This window comes from Hemibagrus wyckioides, linkage group LG28 (assembly GCF_019097595.1).
Source record: "Hemibagrus wyckioides isolate EC202008001 linkage group LG28, SWU_Hwy_1.0, whole genome shotgun sequence".
Lineage (NCBI taxonomy): Eukaryota > Metazoa > Chordata > Actinopteri > Siluriformes > Bagridae > Hemibagrus > Hemibagrus wyckioides.
In genome coordinates this window covers 7501482-7514655 of record NC_080737.1, presented here as the reverse complement: position 1 = coordinate 7514655, position 13174 = coordinate 7501482, and the positions used below count along the sequence as shown (strand labels likewise).

Genomic DNA, 13174 nt, shown 5'->3' with positions numbered 1-13174 from the left:
TTGGGATCGGTGCACAAAAAAAATCGAACTGGCCTGAAGGATGATCTGAAAGATTTCTTTTTGATTGAACAGCACTATAAAGTGCTCAAGACCTTTATATTTTTTTTCAGATATTAAAACTGGAAGTGGGTGGAGCCTAAATGACACATAAACCAGTATTTCACTACTCTAATGTGTACTGTTTATGATTGTGTGTGTTTTAAATACAACTTGAGTTTGATTTGAATTCGAGGCCTCATGTAGAGTTTAGTATTTTGTTTAGACCTCCATTTATTTATTTATTTATTTATTTTAAAAAAGGAATTTCCAAAAAAATAAACAAGTTAGTTGGGTAATTTGACCAGACCCCTGATCATGTGATTTTATTTCTTTATTTATTTCTAACTATGTCATACTACATTTCTGAATCAATCACTTCTTAACACGTCTAAGGCTTCATTTATACACCGGTTTTCGGGGTGTATATTTGCACATACCACTAGGGGGTGTGCACTAGGGGGCAGTGTCACAGAATGTACAGAAAATTAAGCCTTATAAATAAAGCAGTGGTTCAGCAGATACATAAAGCTTCTTTTCTTAAGATAATATCTAAAGTCACAGAACTGGGAATGATGAGAAAAATAAATACATAAGAAAGAGAAGAGAGAGTTTTAACGTTAAGTTTTTACACCGAAAACTAAAAATATAGAGAAGAAGAAGAAAAATGTTAAACTGTCAGGAAAAAAAAGGTAGTTTAATTTTACTACTTCTTTGATGTTTTATTTATTTATTTCATTTTTTTCTCAACCATTTTTAAAATATTATTTTATTTTGTTTGAATTGATTAAGTATAAACAGTTCTTCTTAATGGAAGCACACTGATACACTGTTGCAGAACCAGCGACTTGATTGAGAGAGTCTCGGGTTCAAAAGAACTTTAATAGAGTAGACATGATAGCTCCTCTATCACGGATAGTTTTCTGTGAGGAATTTCTGTTGCAGCTTAAAAGAATGGTTCTAAATTAGGTCTGAAAGCTCTGGGCCTCCAATACAGACTAGAACACAAAGGAACACAAAGAGACACAAAGAAACGGACTGATTGGTTCCTGCCAAGAAACTCAACAACTCGACAGAGAATGGCATGTTATCAGGATAAATAATATCATTATTCAATTCGAGTGAAATTAATTTCCAACACAAAATGTGATACAATTACTTACAATAGTAATAATCACACACTGCGTATGAGAGGAGGCGTGAATAAACACCTCAGTGGGTGTCTCCTTACATAAACCTTCTGGTTTTTAAGATTCGCAGCAGGTGTTTCAAGCCGTCGAAGCTGCAGACACACTCAAATACACACCCAAGCACTCAGACCAGCCTCGGTATATGATTACTGAGAAACTCACACACACACAATGTGACTGAAACTCACAAACGCAGGTCTGCATTTCTGCTTTTTTTTTGGTTGCAGTTAATTAGGTCTTGAGGAGCAAACCGGAAAAAACCAAACAAACCAAAATGTGTGAGTGCAGTGTCTCTGATGAATCCACAAGGTCAGACAGTTAGGCTCGTGGTTGCATTATTAACCACACTAAGAAAGCAAGAAATCTTTAAAAAAAACACACTAAAACAAGGCAATTGACTTAGACAAATGCGAAGACAAGCTCAATCTGGCTTAATGATATACTCCTTGCTTTTCATGAGCTGTTAAGCAGACCGTAATCTTAGGTCGATGCTAGCCTTGCAGTATCAGCACCTTGGATGTTTCCTTCCATTGTGTGCTTTTTTTTTTTTTTTTTAAAGTATCCATCAGTTTAAGTCCTAGCATAGCCATCGGGCATTCTTAAAGACGTGTAGCGAATGAAGAGTGGCTACAAGTGGCTGAAAATGGCCAGCGGGCCAAGAATAACGAAGAGCGCTCTTCTTTGAATAACGGAAATGTCAAGCTGCATTTTAAAGTTGAAGATTAGCACCTTCCTAAATGCTACAGGCCACTTTTCCCAACTGCTTCACCTTTATATTTAGTGAAGCGAGGACACAAATGCAGAGGTTGGTTGGACTGGAATAATAAACCCAAGAGTAAAAAAAGAAGAAGAAAAGACAAGGGTGAAAGAGCTGGCTGTTTTATTTAATTCCTTTGGTCAATGTGTGTATGTGTGTGTGTGCCCAAGGCCTCGGTAATGGATAGCTAGTCTTCCTATTGTCCAGCGCTAAATGGTTTTTCTGTCAGCTCGCTCCTACATAAATGACCCCAACCGGAGGGTGAGGGTTAAAACCACTTTTACAGGTGGAACTCTTGGTGGAAGAAGGAAGCAGAAAGAGGAAACAAAGTGGAAGAAAACTGGGTGGCCTCTGATAACGATCTGAAAGGAGGCCGATGGAAACTGGGATGCGTGTGGCATTGATCCACGGGAGTGTGACAGCACAAATGAAGCTAATCACTGCTGAAAGAGAAGGTGTGGTCAATGGAAATGAAATGTTCCAGACAACATGAAATGCCAAGGTCACAGTAGCTTTGCTATAATATAAGGTTACCTAATGCTTCTATGCAATTAGTTAAATCCTTCCACCGTTAACACGCCTTAACACGTTCGAATATATGGAATAGAGCACCCCCATAAAATCTGGTTCGGTAATCTTAAAGAAATACAGCAGTGCTATTCTAGGAAAATAATAAATGGCGCTGTGGTTTGATGTGACCCTACACCTCTGTGCGAAGTGGAATTCCTGTTACAGCATGAAACGTTCCCTGGTTCACCTGAAACCTCAATGTAACTTTTAAAAACAAAGGTCCAGGCCCTTATTGTGTGACCGAAAGATAAACCTTGGGATGAAGGTATTAAAAAAAAAAAACAGGAAGGAAAATGATAAACATAGACTAGTGCTGTCATCAGATTTCCATGGTAACCCAGCATTTCAGACAAAGGCACCACATCAAGAATATATTCACTAGTGTGAATGGATATGCGGCCAAAAATAAAGAGCTGGAGAGAATGAAAACCTTCACATACAAAAGAAAACTACAGAAACACATATCACACATTCATCCTGCCTCAGTGTCTCAGGGTGTTACATACACCTCCAATTATTACGACCCGTGTATTAATAAAGGAAACGTGTTTGCACCTGAAGCTACACATCCAATCATAAAGAAATCTCCAGACCTCTTTGAAAGCCATAAGTGAAACCTCATGATGCGCAAACCACATGATATAAATGTTGAAGATTTAGTCCTAGCAAAGCAAGTAAAGGCAGAATGTTCACACAGAGAGCTCAGACAGAAAGCTGTATAACTCCACCATTATTATGGTAGATGAAAAGATTTAATGCCTTCAAAAGCCACAACTGGAGGTAGTAAACAAGTGTAAAGGCCTGGTGTGGGCACTGAGCTGAATTCATATTTAAATTATTTATCTTTAATAGTCTCTTTTTTACTGGGTGTCCCTCAAGTGTTTGCTTCCAGCAGAGTTTAATTTCAGGGTGGAGTTCTTGATTTTACTTTTTTTCCCCCCTCTTCATCTCTTTTTTTTCCCCCTGATGGGAGCTTTTATTGCTTCTTGGCCGCTCCACAGAGAATTAATGTCACCGAGTCAGACCTGAGGCACACAAAGACTCCAATATGAGCACATAAAATGTGAGGTCAGAGAGATTTACCGTCCACAGTTTGATGAGCAAACTGAGAGCTTTGCTTTGGACCATGACTCCAATCTAGGGATTCAAATATGTTGTATTGCTCCAACCGATAAATGAAGCTGGCGGCTAGGAAACGAGTAAGCTCCTTGGTCCTGCTATGACTGATCAATAAAAATTTACTTCAAGTTCACCTTTTACACTTCATAAAACATTCATAACCACAGCAATGAGTGTGACATGTGCATACTGGACATGCCATATAATCCAAGCCTATTAATACACAAATAAACAAAAAAAACTTTCATGTAAGTTTTCTCACCAGAGAGAGATTGAGAAAGAAACAGAAAGAGATTTCTCTGACATTTCTCCGCAACATTAAATGCAAGTATAAATGGACAAATATGTATGACGTACGTATTATAATTACTGCAGTATAAAACAGAATAAAACACTGAAAATTATCCAAGAAAAGTATTAACACATTGCTTATATAAACCTATCGTCATGGGTGCTAGATTCAATTCAAAGATCTTGAAAGAGACAAATATAAAAAGTGTCACAGGGGTATGGAATGCTGACCCTGTATCTTCTGTGCACAAATCTGCCATGCTCGAACATTAATCCATGCACACTTTGTCAGATAAAACTAATGAATTACCCCTGCTAGCATAAATCAGTGTGCTGCCTTTTCATGTTAGGCTTAATGAGTTATCGAAGCTTAATTAATTCACCGCAAATTCCTAAAATGAACTCTGTGAGCTTCCATTAAAATTCAGTGTGTTTAGGCGACTGTGTACAGAGCATTCTGACAAAATGCTTAGGAAAACAACTATTGCTCTTCCCTTCTCCCTTACCAAAGATAAAAAAAAAAACTTCCTGTCGCTTAACTCATAATTTCCCATTACAAGAAGCCTAACCCTTCCCATTATCATGATCATGAAAAATGATTGTAGAATGCACAAGAAGTTCAATCGCCTAATTGAAGCTCTAAAATATATCCATTGTTTATACATTACCATGCAATTATATCTCTGGCAACTCAACAGAGTTATTAAGATCCTCTTTGATGTTTATGAACTGTGTATGTGAAACCCACTGTAGCTTTGAAAATAGTCTGAATTGCGTTGTATCTCTACAACACTGTCATCTATCTCAAGATGTTCACAAACTATTAAGTCAATTCATCCCAATGGTAAAGAAAATTTAAAGACACTTACTTGAGAGTGAACTGTTCCACTGTCGAGTTCGGCACCAAATACAGGTAGATGTTAAGAGTCTCGCCAGGCTTTAACGGTTTGTCAGGTAGCCTTAAGAAGAGGTTCTTGTCCAGTTGCTTGTCCACTACCAACTGCTCCTGACTGGGCTGGTATAAGCTGATGCTTCCTATCCGAAGTAATGGCTGCTGGGATGTGCTCTCCCCCCTGGAACCTCCTCCTCGCCGGGGGTAACTATCGCTACACTCCCCTTTGATGTCTGGATCATGGAGAGTGTAGTAGAGCTCCGCTTGGAGGGTTTCCCCAGTCATCTCCAGAACATCTGCCACTGAGGACTTCCTGCGGCCCAAAGGTGCCACGTTGACATTGAACCAGGTAGAAGGAAGGTCCAGCTGGGCCAAGCACTGTGCCAAGTTACCCTGGAGCCTGCAAGAAGTCTTGATCTCCCGAACATCTCGGAAGGCATGTAACCTCACACAAGGCAGCTTGTCCTGGACCTTGAAGTCATCCCAGTCCCGGCCTGCAATGTAAAATAGCACCTGGACCACTGGGTTGCTTGCAAATACCTTAGACTGTACAATAAAGGCTCGCACCTTCCAATTGACTGTCAGTCTACCCGGGATGTCCAGGGGACTTGAAGGTTGTAAAAGATCTTTGGAAAGAGTCTGGTCCTGGGTGAAAGGACCCAGAGAGATGTTGACTGAGGGTAATTCCCTGGTCTGAAAAACCACAAAGCTCTCAGAACGTTGCAAGGGGTGGCCACCATGGACATTTCGGCCTGGAGTTCGGCTCTCTTGAAGAAAGAAGGCCAATTGGGTGTTGGAGAGCTTGAAGCTGGCAGGAAGGTAAAGTTCTGGGGGGCTGGAGGTGGCAGTAGCAGCAGGGGCATTGAGCAGGGCATCATAATTGGTGGGGGAAACTTTACCTGCAACTGAAGAGACAACAAATGGAAATGTAAGATAGCTGTAGCTTCGAAAAGGAACCACACATGCAGGACATAACACTAAATAATCTGCTCAATTAATTTCCGAGCAAACTCAATGAATTCAGGAACAATAAGTTAACAGGCACTTTTTGGATACAGACTTTTTTTTACAAAAAATTGCTGAAATAAGATAAATGCATATTCTGAATATTCAACAAAGAAGATACACAAGCTATCTTTAATTGAGGTTCACAACATTCAACTGTTTGCGTATTTTGCACAGTTTGTTCAAAGACACTGTATGTAAATACATCACTGTCCAGTGCCTAGTGACAAACATAGTTAAATTTATTTCTCAGTGTCTGCACCCTACTTTGATTATAGCTAAGAAGAGACCAGAAGAAGCTGAGCTACCTTGACACCACAAATCTGAAGCAGAAACTAGCCACAGCATGAATTGATTTATACATTTTTCAGACTGACAATAATTACACAAATTAAATCAGCATAAAGGTCAAAGAGACACATTCAAAACCATAAACAAAAACATCTTTACAAGATATGCAAAACTGGTTTGAAAAGCAAGTATATGCAACATACTTATGAGAAGAAATAGTGAACAGAAAAGCCATGGACTGTCTTTCGAGTGTAGTAGAGCAACAAAATGTCCCATATTACTAAAACTTTGCAGTGCAGCTCAACTAAAATGCATTTGTGAACCGCACAAAGGAATATCCATGAATATTAAGTAATAATTCCAGAAGGATCAAAGCCAGAAGTCGGTAGAGTAAATCTTTGAAAGGACTTGTATTCCCACACCAAGTTTCCAAAACTTATCCGAGCTGATCAAAGGTCCTGCTTAATCCATCCATGTCACAATCCCTTAGAAAACAAACACTGAGGGTAGAATGAATCCGGCGAGAACTTCAACGAGTGTGTGCGTTCCAGCATGCTGAAACTCTCTGTGCGCTCGTATTCTGTGAACTAACCCCTTCCACTCTGTGCCTCCTGCTCCAGAGCTTGACTCCTCCTAGCAGATCCAGTTGCACCGCCCCCACGGAGACAAAGACCAGACACCACCCTGTCTCACCACACCTTGCCTCAGCTTTATAATCACAACGTTAGCTCCTAGCCTGTGTGAAAACACAGGCCTCCCAGGACATTGACACCAGGCTGACTACAAACACTCCTGCTCCATTTATCTTCTCCTGATGGACGTGTTCAGGCAGACACTGCGCATTTCTGTGTGTGTTTGTGTGTGTGTTCCTGGGGTGTAGTGGGGGAGGGTTGCACTACTTGAATGCCTTCAGGCAGAGACAGAAATGGGGGATTAGAGAAAAGATCATTGGCGAATTAGCCCTGCTCTCCTTCCCCGTCCACAGACTTTCTCAGAAATACATTTGAATGAAAGAGGGGGATGGGGGTGGCACTCGTACAACACTTACTCCAGAGAATGGCTTCTCAACAGCTTACAAAGAAAGAAAAAGAATCTGCATATGTGGGACTTCCTTTGCTAAAAATAATGATTTTTTTTTCTATTGGCAACACCATTAGAAAGTCACTCACATCACCTCCTGCATTTCTGTTACGCAACCAGTTTCTGCCCACACCGCTCTATAGCTGAAGGTTACTATCTTCTTTGCTTTCAATGGAGCTGCTCTGATTGTAAATGGCTGGATTCGGTTTCGCTCTTGCTCCAAGGTCTGCACACCTTTGGCACAATTGTAGACTGCAGAGCGAGAAATGAATACCTCCTAAAGGGATGAGCTAATGCCTGTGAAAGCCAATCCATTACAAACACATTAGCCGCTAAAGAGTGTTTCTCCAAAACCTTTCCAGAATGCAGGTGGGCAGATGCGGATGGGTCCGTTTCACCCCCACAATACCACCCCACTACCTCCCACAATCCACCCCACCCTGTCCAAACCACTTCCTGTCACACTGGCTGCTTCAGGGCAATGACTTCATTCAAGCTTTCACAAGATAATACATAACTGTTCATCATTTCTCTTTCTTTTCGCACGACAGCAACATGAAACCTTAAGTCTCCCTTATTCAACTTCTTTTACGGATAGTAAATGATCCATCGCTTCATCTTCAAGTCACAGGACAGAATGTGGCTTGAGCAATCTCCACTTCTTGTTACTATCATTGAATCTGTAAAACATGTTTAATATCCCCTTTAATTTCAGGCTAATCTCAACATTCTTGGCTGCAATACTTTCCCAAAAAGGAAGCTACCAGTAGTGGACCACTTAGTACCATGCATTTGAGATCAGACCTGCCAATGCATTTAACAAAGTACCCGCTCCACCATACCCCCCAACAATTCTAGATTGTACATTATACTGCTTGACAGGAATTCTAATGTAGCTTACAATGTTTTTCTGTTATAAATAGGGAAAAAAATCTTCTCCTAACATCATCATAAATTTCTATTTGAAACCAAAATTAAAACCTGACAGCCAGAGACATCAGTATAGGGATCGGGGAAGATAACAACATCCTTTGCATTACCAAGAGACCCTGACAGTGATAAAATGTAATTGCAGACCTGGTGTTCTTGTTTGAAGTCACTTTAACTTTCGAAATAGTTTAAACGACACACGAGGCCTATTTCGCATATGGAATTACCCGGCAAATTGATCAGAGGATTGTGGTAATTAATAAGTTGCTCCTCAAGCACATTGCTGTGTAGAGAAATGAGGATAGAAGAACACTTCCACCAGAATCGTTGTATTGAAATGCGCTCGGAGGGGGAGGAAAAAAAATAATTCCGACAGTAGGAGGGATCAAAGAATGCAAAGCGAGTGATCAAACATTTAAGTAATGCAATGTGAAAGGTAAATCACGGAACAGCGGTCACGAAGAAAACAACTCTCATTTTCAGAAATAACAGCGTGGATCTTCATAACTCAATGATACATGTTGTTACATTAACCATATTGAACTACATTTTGGTTCCATTAGCATTTCTTCTGAGCTGGGAGTAATAATTTTCCAGCAAGGGCTCTCGAGAAATTGTGTGTTCTAGGTAAGTGGCGGAGGTGCACCAGACTTATTCTTTTTTTTTTCCATTTTCTTTTAATCTGTTACATTAACTCTAGAATTAAAGTATTTCATGAGTCAACAAGAAATCATAATCCTTGCTGGGTCTCTGTAGAGAAAATAAGGACAGGGCGGAATGAAACCTTTTCATCTATGGAGCTATTGCTGTGATCTGAAGACGAGCGAATGAGCAGTGGCTTGAACTAGCATGACAAACAACAGTTGCAAATGAAATGATTAGCATGAGAAACAGGCCCTGGCTGGGTGGCTGTTAGTGTTGACTAGTGTTAAATGAAATCCTTCACTAAGTAATGAGGCTTAATCAATGAGGGTAGCATAACAACAGAGAAGCTAGCATGGGTTTTCTGATGAACATTGGTATAGCACAGAAACAGGCTGTGTGGTACATTCTTTTCCAGAAGATTAGGGCTTGGTGTGGCCAAATCTGACCTGTCTAACCAGATTACTTGGCCTGTCAGTGAAATTTTGGCAAAGTGTGACAAACAAAATATAAAACCAGCTTTGTACTGGTTCTGGATGAAGAATAGAGAAAGTGGTGATCAGTGGTTGTCCCAAATTTGTAGCTTGAGTTCAGCAGTAGGAGTTTTTTTTTTTTTTTTTTTACCAATGCAAACTTAACAAGGTCTACTGAGGATTGTTGCGATGTCTGCTAAGATGTTTGCCTTAATGAATGTGAATTCAGTGGAATTTCTACCTAAAATTGCAAAATACAGAAGCGTCTACACTTTCAGTGTGATTTACCTAAACCCAAAACTCAACTTTTCTAAGAAATCAGCACAACCAAACAACTGCCAGGGTATTACATTTGGATAAAGACTGGACATTTGGATAAAGCACCTTTGACACATTTAGGTTTTCTTTTTTGACATTTTTCTTTGCATATACAGACTCATCCAAACACTTTAATTTGGTTTTCTGATTACATGATTAAGTCTATTTAATTAGTATTATACTGGACACATAGTGGGTTCTATTTACATTGAGGTCACACCTTGCTAAGAACAAGGGGCGTAATGATACATGGTTATGCCAATAATTACACTACTTGTGCCTTTCCCAGAGGACTAGGGGCACAAGGTGGGGGACACCCAGGACAGGGTGGCAATCCATGGCAGGACACAATTGTGCACACACTATGGACAATTTTGTGACTGGCCGTGAATGCATGTCTTTGGACTAGGGGAGAAAACTGGAGTACTATCAGGAAACCCCCTAAGCAAGGGGAGAAGATGCAAATTCCACATACACAGGGTGGAGGCAGGAACCCAGGAGGTGTGAGGCAAAGGTGCTAAGCACTAAGCCTCCATGCCCACCACAATTGTAAATGTGTTTAACATCACAAACAACCCACTTCTGGTTCCTCACAGTAGTTTTGAGCAATCCGAACATGACCATCTCATGCCCCTTCCACTGTATCTTTCAATCATTTTCCTTGTAACGTTCTGATATGTAATGAAGTACACAGGCTTTTTACTCAAGCTTGGGATGAAGTAAAATCAAGAGATTTATTGTTAACAATGCAATGCGACAAGGTGCCATCTTGAATACGGAATTCTGAAAGATGCCATCTGGTCTTATGTGAAATATTCAAATGTTAGGTAACAAAAAGAAATGATGCAAGAAAAAAAAAGATATCATGCTTCACAGACCTGAGTGCGGCATGAGAATACAAAAAGTACTGGTATTGCTATGAGTTATACAGCATGCAAAACTGCATTTTAATATGTACAGAGATACGAAGGATTGAGCCGAGGGAATGTGGAAAGGCTTTTTCAAGGACAAAGGATAAAAAGATGATCTTTAAAGTGAGTTGAGAAGAGGGCATGAGGGCTCTTTTCTGAAGAGGGTGGAAGTCTTGTCTTCCTGTCTGCTTCTCTGCCTGTTTACCTGTCCTCTTCACTTGACTGTCCTTCAGATATTTTTGAAAAACCTTTCCTTTGTTTATTCTAAATGCTGATTGGATTATAATGAGGGTCTTTGCAACATGCTTTATTAAATTAAGGCACACAATTAAATTAAACTTGGTTTTTAAAGTGACTGATTTATAAATTTATAGTGACTGATTGCCAATGTATTTACTGTGTCATGAGAAATTTTGACACTGGAAAGATCTTACTAATAAATCTGTAGGACTGTTCTTCACATGTGGACCAATACAAATGATCCAAAACAACTTGACATGACCTGATAAGTACACTGGCCATAATTTGGTCCATTACACCTTTCAAGGACTGGCTATTTGACATTGCACCATTGGTGTCATTGCTATTTAGCCTTGCTACTTAGTGCACATTATGCACTTCGCATAGGACGCAGACTTGAATTCTCTCTGAATGTGTATTGACTTGGTACTCCCAGCCGTGAAATTAATCTGTGCAGTGGAGAAGAGCGCAGGACAACCCAAGTAACAAAACGTTTCGCCCAAATTAGCTTGCAGTAGCACTTGTCTACCAGAGAGTGTGAAATTCCTACAATACACCAGCTTTTTTCTTAAATGTCTTAGTCTTATGAATGTAACCTTTAGCAGAGACACAGTAAACTTTCTTTATTGTTTGACCCGATGTCTGATCCGTAGACCAAATTTAGCTTGCTAGCTAGCTAGTATTCTGTTGTCTCATTTTCCTCGAACAAGTTATTGTTTCATCCATGTATCATGCACAGCATTAGGCAGATGCTCTTATTCAAAGGGACTTAAATGTAGCTAATTTCTACACAGTTGAGTTTTAAGTGCCTTGATCAATGCTGTCAGTGCTGTTTTTTTTTTTTTAACATTCTGATCAGTAGCCCAACATCTCAACCACTAAACTACCACTGCTCAGTTATCTATAAATGCAACATACTGACATGTCATACTACTTTCTTGATGTTGGTACAATTCCAAAAGCTTTAAAAAGAGTGTTTTTTGTATTTAGTTTATTGATTCAGTTGAGCGAAAAGAGCAGTTTCTAGTCACACGTATTGCCTGGACCTGGAAACTTTATGACCAACCTATTTTGATCAAATAAGCCCGTCACTGGACGACCCAATCAAATCTGAGTGTTCCCTGGTTTTCTAGCTAACCTAAGGAAAATATAACCAAATAATCTACTGCATCGACATATGGGTGTGTCATCAGGTGTCCACAAACTTTTGGTCATATAGCACACAAAGAGCGACTACACAAAGTGAACTCTGTTCACAGAAGACAGATGTCAGTGAGAAGCCGACCGTGTAACCCGACTCCTGCTACACGGTCAGTACTAATATCGATCGTGCTAGACAAAAGCCTCTTGAAGCTTGGGAGATATGACTGTGAATGTGACAATTCACAGAGTCTCACAGTTAGGTTGAAAAACCCAGTTCCCAAGACATGACTCCTTTGAATCTTTGTAGCGAGCTGTAAAAAAAAAAATAAATAAATAAAAAAAAAATGCAAAGGCAAACAGCTTTGGGCGGGGACCTGCTTTATAGAGCTGGACCATGATATTTACTAGGATCCACATCAGAGGACTTTAAAACAACCCAGAATGCAAATGTGTGTATCAAGAGTGGATGAATATGCGAATGGGAAAAAAACAGTAATACATCAAGGAGATATATGCCATGCATGATTGAGACTCATGTTGGTTAATGAATCTAATAGCCAGCTGCAAGTTGTATAAGCTTGTAGGTAGTATAGTGTGAGTAAAATAAAAGTTTGACCTGTTAACCCTGGCCTGCTGCTGAGTTTTTTCCTGTTGCAGGTCAGAACTCAAGGACTTTTTTGAAGAAGATGAAGGAGAAAAAAAGGACAACGTTTGAATAGTGACACCAGTTCCCAGAAATGTAATTAACATACACAGTGACTGGCATGAAGACAACTCATGAAAGAAAAGTGTGAAATTATCACCTAACTCGGTTGCTTGGTTACCCTGCATCTACACCTTCCTTTGTTTCCTGGCTGATGTGCTTGCTCAGGTTGTGCAGGAAAAAGCCAGCTATGCCCATGAAAAGGTGTTTTTTTGTAGCATCTTACTCTTCTGATTACTTATTGTGTAAGGAATCCGATCAGCCACCTGCCTAATATTGTGTAGCTGCCAAAACAACTTTGAAGCATCAAGACATGGACTCCACAAGACCTCTGAAGCAAGGGCTCAGCAAAGGCTCAAAAGATCACACACACACACACACACACACACACACACCAGTTGGCCTATAAACCAGGATTGATTTCACTTTGAAAACTCTTTAATGAGCCTGGAAAAAGGAAGCAATATGGATAGACGCAGCCCACTGGGAATTCTAATGACTCTATTGACTGAGAAGGTGTCTTCTTATGCTGATAAATGGTTACAAACCAAGTGCATTGCTTTCACCTTCACGTGGAGCATTG

General features: G+C 40.0%; 1 protein-coding gene across 2 annotated transcripts in view; it reads right to left on the bottom strand.

The window, feature by feature from the left end:
• The window catches only part of tmem132e (transmembrane protein 132E), a 226342-nt gene that overhangs the window by 64680 nt on the left and 148488 nt on the right, over positions 1 to 13174 (bottom strand). Inside the window, exons 1-2 of one of the 2 annotated variants that reach the window (XM_058383186.1) lie at positions 6355 to 6892; positions 4833 to 5760 (exon numbers count right to left, since the gene is read on the bottom strand). In XM_058383186.1, the coding sequence (XP_058239169.1) occupies positions 4833 to 5760; positions 6355 to 6427 (1001 nt within the window). In that variant the 5' untranslated portion in view covers positions 6428 to 6892. Of the gene's footprint in view, positions 1 to 4832; positions 5761 to 6354; positions 6893 to 13174 lie in introns of those variants that run through there. The other variant, XM_058383187.1, reaches the window with a different exon arrangement.